This window comes from Pipra filicauda, unplaced genomic scaffold (assembly GCF_003945595.2).
Source record: "Pipra filicauda isolate LSUMZ 115617 unplaced genomic scaffold, ASM394559v2 scaffold59_size3379749_pilon, whole genome shotgun sequence".
Classification (NCBI taxonomy): Eukaryota; Metazoa; Chordata; class Aves; order Passeriformes; family Pipridae; genus Pipra; species Pipra filicauda.
Window position 1 is genome coordinate 1,108,595 of NW_024104753.1, and position 16,649 is coordinate 1,125,243.

The 16,649-nt window shown below is 38.1% G+C and overlaps 1 protein-coding gene across 4 annotated transcripts in view; it reads left to right on the forward strand.

Moving 5' to 3' along the window:
- ROBO1 (roundabout guidance receptor 1) overlaps positions 1-16,649 on the forward strand; it is a 715,278-nt gene that overhangs the window by 439,235 nt on the left and 259,394 nt on the right. For all 4 annotated transcript variants that reach the window (XM_027710067.2, XM_039387924.1, XM_039387925.1 and 1 more), the window contains one exon: positions 11,391-11,717. In XM_027710067.2, the coding sequence (XP_027565868.1) occupies positions 11,391-11,717 (327 nt within the window). The remainder of the gene's footprint in view (positions 1-11,390; positions 11,718-16,649) is intronic.

Sequence of the window (16,649 nt, forward strand, 5' to 3'; positions counted from 1 at the left end):
CAGTTTGAGTTTGGAATCCAGGAAAGGTTTGAAGAAACAAAAACCAAATGCTCCTGCCCTGGGCACTGGTGAGGCCACAGCTCAAATCCTGTGGTCAGTCAAGAAAGACATTGAGGTGCTGGAGTGTGTCCAGAGAAGGGCAGAGGAGCTGGGGAAGGGTCTGGAGGGTAAGTCCTATGAGGAGCAGCTGAGGGAGCTGGGGGTGTTTAGCCTGGAGAAAAGGTGGTTTGGGGGGGACCTTATTGCTCTCTACAGCTACCTGAAAGGAGGTTGTAGCAAGATTAGGGTTCTCCAGGGGACTGGTGACAGGACAAGAGGACATGGCCTCAAGCTGTGCCAGGGGAGGTTCAGGCAGGACATCAGGAGGAATTTCTTCACTGAAAGGATTATCGAGCTCTGGAATGGGCTGCCCAGGGAAGTGGTGGAGTCATCATCCCAGGAGGTGTTCAAGAATGACAGGGTGTGGCAATCAGTGCTCTCTCTGGTCTAGTTGACAAGATGGTGATCAGTCAGAGGTTGGACTTGATGATTGATCTCAGAGGTCTTTTCCAACCTAAATGATTCTGTGACTTTCTGGCCTGTTGAGGGACAAGAAATTCAAACACAGTCAAAGGGAAAACAGTAGAGTGTTTCTCAGAGAAAGATTATTTTGATGGCATTGATAGGTAAAAGTTTATTTTAGGGGAAAGTTTGCTGTTTTGACCTCTCATTTTATCGGTGAAAAGTAGCAACAGGGAAATACCTTCAGTCATCATGCAGTGAATATCATGTTGATTGTTACTCAGTAACTCAACAGGAGATATTTATTGCTTTCCCCTGAAAACATGTTACCTTTTATGCTATTCGTGCTCATTTACTTAGCTTTATATTTAGAAAAAAGTATGCTTTGGAAAAAAGGTTAGGGATAGACAGCTTTTACTGAAGGGATTGCTTGATTTAAAGTTTTTAAACTGTTATGAAATCTTTTGATTGATACGGATCTGAACATTTTATGTAACTGTAAACAACTCATTGACTTTTTTTTTTGTTAATTTGAATTTAAATTTCCATTCTTCCTTATGCAAGTAAAACATGCCAGTGTAATTTGTAATTTGTAATTGAAAATGCCTGGCCTTTTTTTGTGATTGTACAAACTTAATGTTGTACAAAAAGTCAAATGGATTTAAATGGAGTGAAAGAAAGCTGTTTTACTCCAGATTTTTTCACAAATTTTCTTACAATAAAATACAAGAAAAATGAGGAAACTCAACTACTTAATAGTGATTCTTTTTATTTTATTGTTCAAAATGTCTAATGAGTACTGAGTCATTAAAATCAAACTTACTCCTGAGCTGACATACCTCTCCTCTAAATACTTCACATTCGATTCAGGAGGGTACTTTTCATATTTCATTCACCGTTGCATCTGAAACAAATTTACAGTCATCTTAAAAAGCAGGATTTTGGACAGGTGTTTTGAATTCTCGTATTTCTCTTTAAATCAATTTTGGGAACAAGAAAAAATTTACAGTATCATTTGTATGAGATGTACCAAAACTGGTACAAGCACAGCCTGGGTATGCTGTTGACTGTTTTAATATTGAGCTTGTGTAGTTGGAGAGCTGAGGAGTGTTCCTGATACAGCTGAGAAGAGAAAACTCCTGACCCTATTGAGAATTGCTGTTTCTCTGGCTTCCCAATAGCCCTGTGGAAATAAGGATCCTCTTTCCCGTCTCTCAACATCTCAGACATTTGAACAAGCAGTTGATCAACATCAAATTTGATCTCATGCTGAATCTGGAACTGGAAATTAGTTAGAAGTTGCTGTTCCTAAGCATGGTAGGAGGTGGAAGCAACCCATCTGAAATCCTATAAAGAGAATGTGTTATATTTGTTTTTGTGACTACGTGGTTTAAAAAAATAATAACCCAAACCCCATGTATATCTTTAGGTCTATTTTTATGAATGTGATCATCCAGAGGGATATTTCATGTTTTATTTGTTTGTGCATATAGAATAAGCCTTGGAATAAAGTAGCCTAGTGTGCTGTAATCACGCCACAAATAGTTGAAATCTTTTACACTGATTACAGACAAACTTGCAGATGAAGTAAAATTTTTCTGTGTCAGTATGTCTGCCATCTGATTTATTAACACATAATACATATAAATAAAATATATAGCATATATATAGCATAAAAATATTAGTGTAATAATAGTTTCTGTAATGTATCTACATAATTTTGAGTCGTGGGCATTGTCACTAAACTGGAAGTTCATTTGGTTTCTGCAGTGCAATTAAGAGTTTTCCATTGGTTTTGGTGCAGTTTCACTGTTTTTCTCCGTGTTCTGTTTTCCTGTCCCAAATGGCAAAGCAGTGGTTCACAGCCAATGAAGTACCCTTCCTGTCTGGCATAAAACGTGATCAAGGACAAAGATCAAAGATAGAACCTGGCTGTCTCTTCTTTGATTCCTAATCCTCCGTCTCTCTCTCTGCTCAATAGAAAACTAAGCCCTGGAAATGACAATTCTTCTGTGACTCACACCATCCTCTGTCCCAACACTTTCCCATTTCCTCTGTCTTTTCTTCTCAAGCTGCTGACAACAGATCAGAGCTGTCAGGCCTGCCTTTGTATGGGATACAGTCTGACAGGGAAGAAGAAGGATAGGGCAGCAGTGATTGTGCTAAGCTGTCTCAGTTCTTCCTACTGTGTCCCAACTCCTCTGTTTAACCTGAGGTTATTTTTGGTATCTTTTCAGCTCTGGTGTCCACAGAATCATCCAATTATCATCAAATCCTATCACTTTAATGTAATTCAAGTACCTCTTTCTTTAGTGGTCTTGCAGTTCTTTTTTACTTGAGTTCTGCTTAATATTTGCAGCTCTTCCATAATCCTTTCTCCCTCTTTTCCCTACGTTCTTAACAGCCATTCCAGGGTCTGTGCAGCTCTCACAATGTCTTCATGTTCCTGCAGTATTTTTCTGACCCCACTGCTTCACTCCTCCTGCAGTTTGGTGTGGTCATTGTCAGCTTGTCACATCATAGAATCAGCTGGGTTGGAAGGGACCTCCAAGATCATCAAGTCCAACTCTTGATCCACTACCACTGTGGTTCCCAGACCATGGCACTAAGTGCCACATGCAGTCTCATCTTAAAAACCTCCAAGGATGGAGAATCCACCACTTCCCTGGGCAGCCCATTCCAATGCCTGATTAACCTCTCTGTAAAGAATTTCTTCCTAATATCCAACCTAAACCTCCCCTGGCACAGCTTAAGACCATGCCCTCTTGTCTTACTGATAGTTACCTGAGAGAAGAGGCCAACCCCCACCTGGCTATGACCTCCTTTTAGGGAGTTGTAGAGAGTGAGGAGGTCTCCCCTGAGCCTTCTCTTCTCCAGGCTGAACAACCCCATCTCCCTCAGCCTCTCCTCATAGGACTTGTGCTCCAGTCCCTTCACCAGCCTCATTGCTCTTCTCTGGATCTGCTCCAGCACCTCAATATCCTTCCTGAACTGAGGGGCCCAGAACTGGACACAGCACTCCAGGTGTGGCCTCACCAGCACTGAGTGCAGGGGAAGAATCACTTCCCTGGACCTGTTGGCCACACTGTTCCTGATACAGACCAGGATGCCAAATGTCCAAAGATGAGCTGGCCTTCAGATACATCTCAACCATTCTCAGACTTCTTGTTGTGCAGTTCTTCTCAGTATCATCCCACTGTGAAAAATATCTCCCAGTGTTACTGCAGCCATTTCAAAGACAAAATGAGTAAGAAAGTAGGCTTTATTACCACTGTGTTTGTTTTTGGTTTTGAGTGTAGTGCAATTGCTCACTGGGTCGGAGTTGATTTTGCATTATTAATGAAGGTACTTCTGTAATTTCATTAATGTTTTCCCTAAGGGAAAATAGTATTCCCAACTTATTCCCACACCGTTCCCAGTTTAGTGTGGGATACTGTTGTTTTTATTGAGTGAGTTTTGGTTTCAAAAGTCAGTGCTCTAGGTACTGCTATCTGAGACTATTCCAGTACTTGCCAAAGTTAGATGAGATAAATGTCTTACCAGAAAGCAGAACTGAGGGAACGAAAAAATAAAAGTGACCAGTTTCTTACGCTGGGAACATTAACTACTGCCTGAGGTTTTATGTAAATGTCAGCCTCTTACAGAGTGCAATATAAATATTATTATTTTAAATTTATATTCTAGCTAATTTAATGAATAACCAGGTCAGGACTTATTTATGCTAAGTGCTGGACAAACCAGTAGCATGCGTTCGTGGAGCAAAGGTTGACTGTAAAGCTCCATCTCTTGAAAATAAATGGTTCATTCAAGGGCAATTTAGAAGAGTTGTATTTAATTTTGGATTAAGAAACTAAAGCATGACTATTACTGTTGCCACTTCGAGCTTCTTTGTTAAAAGTGATTATTTTAGAGAGCGAGAATCTCTTAGCATCTCCTGGGAAATATGTCTTTAGGTATTAAAACAGAGACTCAGTGTTAATATCTGTGCAACGCAGTATCTGACTTTTTTTTTTCCCTATTCCCACCAGGCAGAGTGTTTAAATAACTATAAGATAATATATATCTTTCCAGAAGACTTTTTGCTTAGAAATTTATGGCTTTTTTCTCTATGTCCAGACTTACTGCATAATAAGGAACAGAAACAAACCGATTACACCAATATGATATATGATTTTTTTTTAAATTATTTTTCTCCCATGTTTATTTAGTTTATTGCCAATACTCTAGCTAACTCCTGTTCAGTTGACCAGGTCATGAATATTGTGTAAATGGAATATCTTTAGCTTCCAATGTTTGGGTAAATCTCTCAGTGTAAGAGCCAGGCAAAAGATCAGTCTGGATTTGAGGCATTTTTAGTACAGCTCCCATTTAATCTCTTATTTCAAAGAGACAGACAGATGTGGCTTAAAACTCCAGGCGCTCTGTCATTATTCTAGGGTTTTTTCCAGCCGTAAGTGAACAGTAAATTATTGGTTTCTGACATCTCCTGATAGTGTGGTAGCTGTGACAGAAATGTAATTCATGGTGTCTTAACCTTGAAGTGTTTTTTGTTGCTGTCTTTTTAAGTGGGAAAAATGTTTTCTGAGTGCCTACAAATTTATTTTAAAAGCCGTGGTCTGCATTTTATTTAAGACTTCGTATTTAAAGTGCGACTTGCTTTACCTAAAAATATCCTTTAGTAGAAGAAATAATTAAAAAGAACATCTATTAATAAGTTCATCTCTCATTAGGATCAGAACAGTAGCAATTAAAGGAGAGAAACAAAAGAATTCCTTCATATGATGATGTAAACTGAAATAAGAACAACTTTTTCAGGGAACATCACAGTGGTTTCATGATGGGACTGATCAGTTAGTGTTCAGGGTTTTTCAGTTACATCTTGCTCACTTGTGTGTGCTCAGAAAAAGATATGGGGCATTTACTCTTCCTTGGAAACGCGTAGGGAAATTGCACCTTCTCCTGATCCAAGGTGAGAGCCTTGCTTGTCACATTTTATGGTATCTATTGAAAAGAACTGGGCCTGTTCCCAGATCAGTATTTGGAACCATTAAATGTCTCTTGAAATGCATTTCAATAAACCTGTAGTCCCGTGTGGGCATTAATCAGCTGATGTGACAATGCTGGTACGTTCCAACTATTCATTTTTTCCTTCGTGTACAAATACTCACTCACTTGCTGGTGAATGGTTGAGTTCATAAAGGTGGCATCCTTATAAAGTAATTATAGAAATGTTCATAGTTGTGGCTGGGCAAAGTAATGGTAAGATTTAGGTAAAAAGTGTAACTTTATATTTTTCTAGAATATATGTTCAATGCTCAGCTGTTAGAGAGGAACAGCTGTTGTAAATAAAACTCTGTCTAACACCTACTTCCTGAGTCCAAAGTGACACAGTGATCCATGTCATTCTCCAATCAGTGTTCCAGAAATATCAGTTAAATGCAGTTTTTACTCTTTTGTTTTAAGTCAGAGTAGAATTAAACAATGACATTTCTGTTCTGACACAATTGACTATTCTGAGGGAATCTAAATAGGCAGAGCATTACTGTCTTTATTAATTGCTTCATGTTTTGGTTATGAAGGGAAGACTGCAACATCTGCAATGGAAATGTCAAAATAGTTGCTTCTTAATATGCAGTATTCTTGTAGGCTACAAAGCTCAGGAAATGAGATGTTTATTGAAGCTGCACAAGGGTAGTATACAAAGATATATTGTTAAAAACATGGAGAAATTGAGAGAAAGAAAATCAATGGGACAAAATCTCTGTGGATCTTCCTTGTTCTGTTGTTTTTCCTTGCAGATTATTTATTGTCTGTGCAACCAGGCAAACCCAGTAGGTTAGGTTAGCTGCAGGTATTGAAGCAGAAAAGCCACTTTCAGAAAAATACTTTGATTTTTCCTTTAATTGTTTTTCCCCTGTAGCATAATGTGATATTATTTTGTAGCGTGTGCTTGAAATAGTATTGAAAGTCTGCTTGGGTTTCCATGTTCAAAAAGGATAAACTCAAAGTAGAATTTAAAACAAGGAAAAGGTGAACGAATCTTACAGGGGAGAAAACCAGATGAAATTGGTTTGTTGACTTCTAACAGCAGCAAGAACACAGAATCCAAGAGGATGGTAAAAAAGGAAAAGGTTGCAATCTGCATGTCAAAGGGATAAAATTCCAAGAAGTGTTTGAAGAGATCTGAACTGCAGGGCAATTGAAGCCAGAAAGAATGAGGTGTTTATGATTTAGGGTACATTTAACCTGAGGATTAGAAGAAGATTTCTAACCACTGTGGGAAGAGAGTTATAGGACATCTTTCCAGTCAACATACTCAAATGCAAAAATATTTCCCCCCACTTGCTGAAAAGTTTCTGAAGCCAGTTAATGGTGGAAACGCTGGGGAATTGGGAAAGTTCTTATGTACTGTTGTTTGCAAGGATCACCGAACACTGCTTCTAAACCTGTGGTTTTGTTTGTTAACATTTTTACTAATAACTTTGGCAGCAATTAAGCCAGTTACTCAGATCTTACATAGCCTTAAAATACTAAGAGGAAAAAAAAAAAGGAGGAATCTTGTGTTTAAAAAGTCGGTGTTAAAGGCTGTATCTGTGAAATGGAAAAGAAATGGAGCCAGGAGTGTACTCGCTCTTTGGAATTTGGCTAAAAACACAGTCTGTCATGGAGTATTTTATAAGCATTGTGATAAATTACAATTTAGATATATAGATCTTGAGAAATGAGGTTTTCCATATCCATCTGAGCTCAGGTTTAGATCGACTGTAGATATGGTTTTGATTTTTGACTGCCTTAGGCTGCATGGATCAAATTTGAGGCAGTTTGTTCCAATAGCACACAAATTTTTTGTTTTCCCCCCTAAAGGAGAAAGTGTTTGTACACAAGGGGTGCACAGTGCTTGAACCCTTAATATCAGTAGCTTTTGCATGAACTCATTCCCTACTGTTTTTCAATAAGTTGTGTTTGTATGTGCTACCAACAGGAAGTTTTAGGGGAGGGAATAAAGGCAAATCTTACCTCTATGAGTTTGTTATTCATCTAATGTAAGTTTTCTTTGAACCTGCACATCTGTTTGTGTCAGTGTCTGAATTCTTGTAAAAATTGTTGTGGCACAGTCCAAGAAACTGGAAACATGACTTCATATAATTGTTCTTTAAAGTAGCAGCATGAAACAATTAGTATGGCATGCTTTAATTGGTGGCATCCTATTGACTTTTTATGAAAGACTTGAACTATAATAAAGGCAAAGAACACAAGTTGGTTAGTTCCTCTAACCCGGTGCTGTCATCTTTAGGGGACAGAAAAGGAGCTCTGTTGTATATTTAATGGTAGATCCAGCATGTAATAGGTGTTCTGCTTCTACTTTTTTTTTTTATCGAATATCCTCTTGGGAAGGATTTTTGACAGGAAAATTACAGGATTGGTGCCCACTCTAAGATTTATGTTGATAATTGAAGCTGCTTCTTCTCAATAAAATGAAAATGCAGCTTAAATAACTAGCTAAAAAGAAAAGAAAGGTTAAAAAAAAAGAAAAAAGTGTAGATGTGTAGAAAGATTATAACTTGGTTGTCAAGGCCATTATACCCTTCAGGCAGTTGTCAGTAAATCTGTGTTTAACGCTGACTAGGTGCCAGTCAACTAATCATACAACTTTTGTCCCTTTCTGCTTTAAGCAGTTTTATGTAATTTGCTAAAGAAATGGTACTTTATAAAATGCTAGGATTAAAAAAAAAAAAAAAAAAGTAGTGTACCTCTCTGTTATTTATCTCCTCCAATGTTAGCCAGCAAAGATAAAATGTATATGAGCATTCCTGGACCATCCTGAAGGAATTTCTCCACCCCCCTCACCCCTTTATGGTTTTGAGTCTCAGTTTTCAACAAAGTTTAGAGGTCAGTCTTTATACTTTTAGTCTGTACAGTACTTGAAGTTAGTGTCAAGCCACTTAAATGTCAGTGTGGAAAACGTGCATACAATACATCTGAAAATGGTATTTCATTTATTTGTGGTCTGGGCCAGGCTGACAGAAACAATAGGAGGTTTGTACTATGCTGTGTGCTGGTTGGCCACCATTGTCTGTGAAAATGCAAACACCATACATACTAGCATATGTGAAAACTTTGGTTTTTTAAAAACAGTTCTTAACTGCCTTTAAACATCTTACATTGAAATTGGCTTTTTATATTTGCAGAGTGACTTAGTGGGATTGATTTTTAGATCTGTAATCCTTTCTTTCTGTGCCTTTTCTTGCGAGGTACATAGGAAGTGAGTAAAAATATAAACAAAGTAAGCTTTTTAATCCCTGTCAAGGCATTTTTACCTTGGAAAGAGATCTAAAATTGGTCAGCCCAGTTGTGTGGGCAGAAATATTGAATGAAGGGCTTTTCACAAAAGCTGTGTGAGAGTTCAGGATGAGTAGACACAAATGCAATTTGTGGTGGCTGGGATGTGTTCTCAGAGCACATGGAAGTATATCAGAGGTTTCTTTAGATGCTGCAACAGACCAGTGCTGATTTACACCATTTTCTTTTCTTCTTTCACTGGGTTTGGCCTGTTCCTGGACCTCTTGAAGGTCCAGCTCAGAGTCTGGCTTTAGAGTGATGTGCAGGGTTGGATTGTGCAGTGCTGTGTAGCCAGCAAAAGGGTTCATGATCTTCCTGGCTTCTGTTCCATCTACCCATATCTTGGTTTCCATGTCTCAGGCATGTTGGAGGTAAAAGTAATTGTAAAATGTAATTACTTGTTTGCTTTAGGTAGCAAAAAAATCTTGCAATACAAAACTACATATGTTTCCTAAAGATTAGGTTTATTGCTGTTTGAGTTAGCTTTACAGGAGCATTATTGATCATTATATATAAACTATCTTCTTTTACTGCATGCAAAATGCTAACATATTTCAGTGTAGTCAAGCCCTGCTACCAGAGATTTGTGAATGGATGGTTAGTGCTAGCTGATTAATGTAACATTTAATTTGCATTGATTATCTTGAGGCGAAGAAAATAGGAAATAAAATTTGTACATTTGAGAATATTTTTATTTTATATATCTAGAAACGTGTGTGTGTGTGTGTGTGTGTGTGTGTGTGTGTGTGTGTGTGTATTACATGCACATATTTAGCATATATTGAAAACAGAAGTCCCTGGGACTCCCTTTTCCCTGTTTCCATATCAATTTATGGTCTATTAGCCTGCAAAGAATAGATCTTGCATTTCTTTTTGGTACTTCACAGCTGTTCAAACCTCATGTTATTAATGTTAATAAAGAATCTTGGCATCCAAGATTTTAATAATCAGGATTTAGTGACCCAAGAGACTTAATTGTATCCATAGCAAAGTTGTGCTTCAAGACAGAGAGAAATAAGGGGAACAGTAATTTGAATTTGAGTTTAGCAGTTTAAAACTCTAAAATTTTGATACCTCTTTATTCCCAATTTGGAATTCTTGGGCACCGAATTGCTTGTTATATACTTCTGTGGTATATATCTATCCAGACAAGTATAGGGTTTTTTTACATGCCAGTTTTTATCAGCTTGCATTTTGTATTAGTTTGAAATGGAATGCTTTTCTAGAAGAGTATTAGTTTGCTTGTAACTTTTCTTTTATCCTGGATACCCTCATCTCACATTGGATCAGTTTTCTAGATTGGAGACAATAATAATTTTATAATGTAAAATGTTTCTCTGATTTACCCTGAGGCATAAGCAGCACTCAGACAGTCTGTACATTTGTACCTCTTATGGTACTGCTTAACAAGGGACTAAAAAGAGACAATAGTACAAGCAAAATAAAGCAACTTTGTGGGTGCTGGAAATGGTAGAGTTACTCTGTAGACATTGCATGAATTAATGGACTTTCCAAAAGGTCGAATGAGGTTGACTATGGCTTTGGGTTATGGATTAGAGCAGTACCAGTTTTGCTGGTCGAGGTGGTCTGATGTCTGTAGAGTATCTGTAGGACTAGTTTTTCGTAATTCTAGATATGCATATGCATATGCATCTGTATACATGAATAGATAAATAAATAAATTGATATGATTTAGGAATATGGCAGTTTACTTTGTTGCCTAAAGAAAACTCAGGGAGAAAAAAAAAACCCGAGGCAACTTAGTATGGAGGTAAGGTAAAAAAAAGGATTTAATCACGCCTCTAAGGCGTAGGGCTTACAAACCGTCTGTCTCAGGTGTTCCAATTTATAATACTGTCCATCCAATCCCAGGTTTTTCCCACCCACTGGCTTTTGCCCCAGTCCACCGCCTGCCCCACGCCTTGGGAATTGGGTCTGGGGTCTTTTTGAGACCCTTTTCTTCATCACTTCAACTTCCTTGGAGCACAAAGGGCACATGGTCACCCAGTTCTTGACTGTACCCTGCAGTTCAGGCTGTGGATTAGATGTTCTCAGACAGAAGAAGGCTTACCTTGGAGAGAGACTAAACATTCTAATGGAATTTAGGAGAATTGATATGGGGAATATGGAATTTAGGAGAATTGATATGGGGAATTGGGGTGAGAGGGTTGGGGAATGTGTGTCTGCTGTGCTAAGGGTAAGGGAATAAATGCAGCTGCTTATAAAACCTATATTTTCTACATAACTACTTATAAAACTTGTAACAATTAGAAAAATCAAAAAAATCAAAGGACTCTGAGGTGTCAACTTCACTAATATAGGTCCCCTGTTGAAAAATGCTTTTGGATATATTCACTTGGGAGAACCTCGCGTGTGATGAAGTGCATTAAGGTTTTCTTTTGTTCACTTCAGGATGTTAATAGCTCGTCTTAATAAATGCTGCTCTACATGGTGATGGTGAAGTAGTTGTTTTGCAAAAGTACTGTGACTGTAGCTGGCAACAACTTCCTAAGAAAACTCTGCTTTTTTCTTTTCTGTTTGCCTCGCAGGTTCCCGTCTTCGACAAGAGGATTTCCCGCCTCGAATCGTCGAACATCCTTCCGATCTCATCGTTTCCAAAGGAGAACCGGCCACTTTAAACTGCAAAGCGGAGGGCAGGCCGACCCCCACCATCGAGTGGTACAAGGGGGGCGAGAGAGTGGAGACGGACAAGGATGATCCGCGCTCCCACCGCATGCTACTGCCCAGCGGCTCTTTGTTCTTCCTGCGCATCGTCCACGGGCGCAAGAGCCGGCCGGATGAAGGGGTCTATGTGTGTGTGGCAAGGAATTACCTCGGGGAAGCTGTAAGTCATAATGCATCGCTGGAGGTGGCAAGTAAGTCCTTTTTTTTGTTGGTTTTTTTTTTTCCCTCACCACTCTTTGGTAGCAGCCGCTTGCTTTGATGTTATTCGAAGATAAAAATAAGTGTGAGCTGCCTCTGAGGCAGCGACTTAGAAGCAATGAAGGAATTACACGGTTAATTATTATTTGTACAGAGGTAGGAAAGTGGAAAAAGAGTCAGAAGATGTATCATATCACTGTAGAAATTCAGATGGTTTTGTGCGTTCTCACTACTTTTATGCTTCCATGCAGTTATGATTGCTTAATGTTTGTTAGATTTTGTATACTTAATTTCAGTTTATAGATGTTTTTTCCTCTCCAGATAGCCATGCGAACTGTAATGTGTAATAGGAGGCAGGATAGCCAGGATTTTGTCGAAAAAGGGTACGTTTGGAATTTTTCTTGCACAAATAAACACTAGAAAGAAGGATGGCAGATTCAGAAACACAAAATGAATTTTTTTTTTCTCTAAAAGTGCTGGCCCACAAATTATCTCTCTAGTTTTAAGTATTTGGCCAGCGGAAGGTGCAGTCAAGTATCTTCACATCACCTTGTAATGCTTATCTCTTCCTGTATACCCTTTAAACTCTACTTTTCCTTTAGAGGAAGAGAGTGTACATTTAAGTGTTTTAGGCATTCATATGGAGGGCCAAGTGTAGGTCAAAAAATATCAGTTTTGGGGTACTAAAGTATGAGAGGAAGCCTCACAATTCAGAGTTAGGTATCTATTTTTAAGTTGCTTTGATAGGCCTCCTTTGTAATGTGTAGCAATTCATCTGGTGACATGTTGAAGAGCTAGCACAGACCTGGGTGAGTCACTCGGAAAACACTGATCTCTGCTGACTAAATGAATCATGTTGCTATCTAGCTCTGATGAGGCTCCTATCTCTTAGATAAGTTAAGCACCACTGTCTGTGTATAACTTTAGAAGAAGGGCTAGGTTTTCATAATTCTCACATGAGGTAAAGGAAATAAACTATAAATTTCTGAATTTACGTGAGCCCTTTTCCTAGTGTTTCTCACATTCAAGACAAACCCCAAGGACTTTCATAATTATACCACAAGGATCTCAAGCTTCACCTGTAGTAGAGTAGATACATATTAAGATTAAGATCTATGACCATGCTGTTTCCTTGTTAACCACTTTTAGCGATAAAAGTAATCAGTGTCTGGGTAGCTGGAAGTATGCTTGTCCAGTAAATGTATAACCTGTTTAAATCAGGCGCTGATTGGTGACTTCCAAACATTATATCTTGTATCTCGGAGGTGTAATTGTAAGTGGGCATTAATGTTTATGAGATTTTGATTTTTATCTAATGCTGTTGTTTCATTTATCACACTTCTCGTTGATTCTTAAAATGAGTTTTAATGCTCTGTGCTTGTTCCATGGTCTTTTGGTTTGGGATGTAACTTGAAGTAATCTTTGAAATGCTTGTAGTGTTTCTGTGTCTTCCACAACTTTTCTTCAGAACCCAGAAACCTGAGGTGGACTTCAGTGGTTGGTGCACTGTGGCATCAATGAACTGGTACACAGTTGCTAAACGTGTTTGTCACCCCTATCTCAAGTCATCTTCATGTGATTATAATAGAGAGTCTGACAGGGCCTGAATGCAAAATATTGATATCACCACAAATTTTTTTAAGAGCTTCTACCAACATTCGAGACCAAAAAAAAAAAAGAATTCTTTTTAAAAGCATTTAAACATACACCAGTTAACAATAATGTAGCATTAAATTCTTAAACCATCTCAAAATGGATCTCATGAGCCCTCGTATCGAGAGCTAGTGTCAGAAAATAACCACCAAGAATACTGTAAGGGCAAGAAAAAAACACTATATTTGGAAATAAGATTTGTAGGTATAATGGCATACAATTTTAATTATATACCAGGAGATCATAGACAAAGAATTTTAACAGAAAAGGTTAGTATTTTGGTAAAAAAGGTAGTGATGTGACAATGCAAAAGCACCGAACCACTTTAAATAGCACAGAAGAGGTGAGGAACAAGGAAAGAGTTGAAGGCTGGTGGAATAAATTTGCATTGAATTAAAAAGCTCTGCACTGTAGCTGTAATGCTCTTGTCATTATGAGCTGTAGCTGCATTCACAGCAGATTGCTGCAAATCAGCAAACTGTTTTGATTAACTTCTCAGTACACCTGGACTGAGCAGCACAGCATTTACATTTGTATACATGTAGTCATTCACAATTGCTGTTTTAGAAATCCTTATGTTATAGTTGAATTTTTGTGTGTTTACAGGGAAAAATTGTCTTTGTTTGGTTTCTACTTTCCATGAAGTACAGAAGATCATTCAGAGTACTTGTTTATATGCTTTGATGCTGAAATTTTAACCAAAACCCTTTTGTGAAACATAGGAAACAGCAGCATGTTTTGCACTGTAGCTGTTAACTCTCACTGGAAGAGGCAGCTCTTGTCTGCACCAGTTTATTTCATAACATGATAGGGAATTTATCACTTCTCTTCCATCACCTCATTTAGTAACACCTTCAGTTAGATGAAATTCCTTCACTGTTCAATGGATGCTCATCTTTGAGATAATCCACAAAGAGAATTATGTAATCAGGTGGACATCTTCCTTAGGTACACTGTGCAGAGCTTCCACAGTTGCAAAGGAGTAAAATGTAGTGGGATTTCAAAAGTGTGTTGTGTTAGAAGCTGGTTTGTCTTTTTTTAATACCTGTGTATTTTAAAGGGCTTTTAAAACAGATTTGATTGCCTCAAGGGGGGAGAGACTAAAATCATAAATCACAGAATTGCAGATAGTTTTCCCTCTGCTTTGTTACCTTCTAGTCCTTGACCTCTCTTTGGTGACTTGACTGACATTTGCATGTCATTTACTCCAGAGGATGCTGCTTTTTCTCCTATTGATATGTATTTCAGTAATGATAGTGTTAGTCCTTAGTTAATACCTTTGAACACGACCTAAATACAATTTATTATCAGCAAATTGAATTAAGTAAGTCTCTTATTCCATCTCTGCCTTTTGTATCCCTTCCAAAATGTTTGAAGATGCCATGTGTCTGCTCATAGCATTGGGGATTTGTTACATCTTTTCCATAATGTTATTTTATTTGATATAAAAATATTTGTGCAGCTGCATTTCCTTAAGTTTCTGGGCTTATTTCTTTGAAACCATGCCCCATCCCCAAAAAAACCCTTAAAAACAAGATGATCCTTTGGCTGGTGAAGAGTGGTATATTAAATCAACAAAACATATACTTGAACCCCCATGAACATATTCTGTTTGATTATGTTTCAGGGACTGTAACTTCCCCTAATCAAATAACTAGCCACTTGATACTTCAGGAATTAAAATGTTTCAGGCACTTTAGAGACTGGTAAAACTATTCTCTGTTACACAGCCCTGTGCAAAGAAGCTTTGTAATTTAAAATTACATGACGTTTTCTCTGTAACATAGATCTGTAGGATCTTCGTAAATGGGAAGGAGATAAATTTGCATAAGCAGGAACTCAGCAGAAAGGTGAATTACAAGTCAGTGAAATGAAATGTTTAATTGGGGGATTTATTTATTTTTTTTTTGTGATTGATTTCATCTATACTTGAAATGCCATTCCCACAAAATTTTTGAAATGGAGGCTCTCTGTGTGTGTTCAAAGTTAGTTTGCAGATGAATGAAGTTTGGAAAGTGCAGCCCAGAAGGGTGTGTGATGGGATGATCAGATAACGGGGCTGTAGTGTCCTCCAGGCTGAGGCTGCTACAAGTCCATTTCCCTCCCTCTCCCTGACTTCCTGAACTCAGCCTTTTGATCACTGGAGACCTACTTAAATCAGCTCCATGTTTTGTTTCTGAGGAATGTAACTGGTTTTGGATTACTGCCTACCAGTGACACGTTCCCCAGTGGTGAAAGGTCCTGAAGAACGTGAAAAGGGCATGTCCTTGTCAAAACGAAAACTGGGTAATTCTCTCCATAAATGTCAGCTTTTACAGGTGGGAGAAGAAAGTGGAACCATGCTTTTATCCTCAGAGTAAGGGCTGAAGACTGTTTTGGCTATCACATAAACATTGTGAAAACAAAGTCGTTTTTCTGAGTAGAGCAATAAAAGCAGTTTTGAAAAAGTGCATTAGCAGACTGGAAGGTGGCTGCTGCTGCTTCATACGTTTGAATCTCTCAGGCTTGTCTGGTGAATGGATGCACCCAGTTAAGAACAAATTCAGTTACTGGTGTGTGATAGTTTGATTGAAGTGCTTTTTCTTTTTTTCTTTTTTTTCTTCCAGTTACTCCTTTTTGAGGAAAATTGTATCTCTGGATCTTGTGGGTGTCTGTTATGTAGCAGTTTGTAGGAGCCTGTTCATGTCAAGAGCGGCAACAATAAGCTGTAGGGGTATATTCATCTTCCTTTCTCTACTCTGCAGTTTTTTCAGGACATTAAGAAAAAGTCAAATAAAAATGAAACTGGTCGTGTTTGCTAGTCAGTGACTTGGCAAATCTTTATTTCAAATAATATTTCCCTGAGACAAACTTATTTCTCTTTTGCCACCAAAGTTCTAAGGTAACTTTTGACAGGAGTGCTGTTGCTAGTACATCTTGAAACCTACCATTTATCAGTGATAGGTTTACCTTGAACCTGACTCTTTCAATGCTTGTTGCAGCTGCATAGTGAGTCTGGATTACTAGAAACTGCCTCTGAAGCATATTTTACCAAAAATGTAGCATAATTTAGGAAAAAATTTCTTTGCAGTTAGGTCAAAGTTGCACGCAGGTGTGCTCCTTTTTATAATGTAGGTATCTCTGCTTAAGGAAAACACGAACAACTGTTTTAGCTGCTTCACAAGTTTGTTGTATTACTTGCTCAGCCATTACAGTCAGTTGAAGAAAACTGAGAGTTTGAATGCCCCCCTGCCTAATTTTTGAAGATGCACAGAGTCTTATTTCACTCTTTA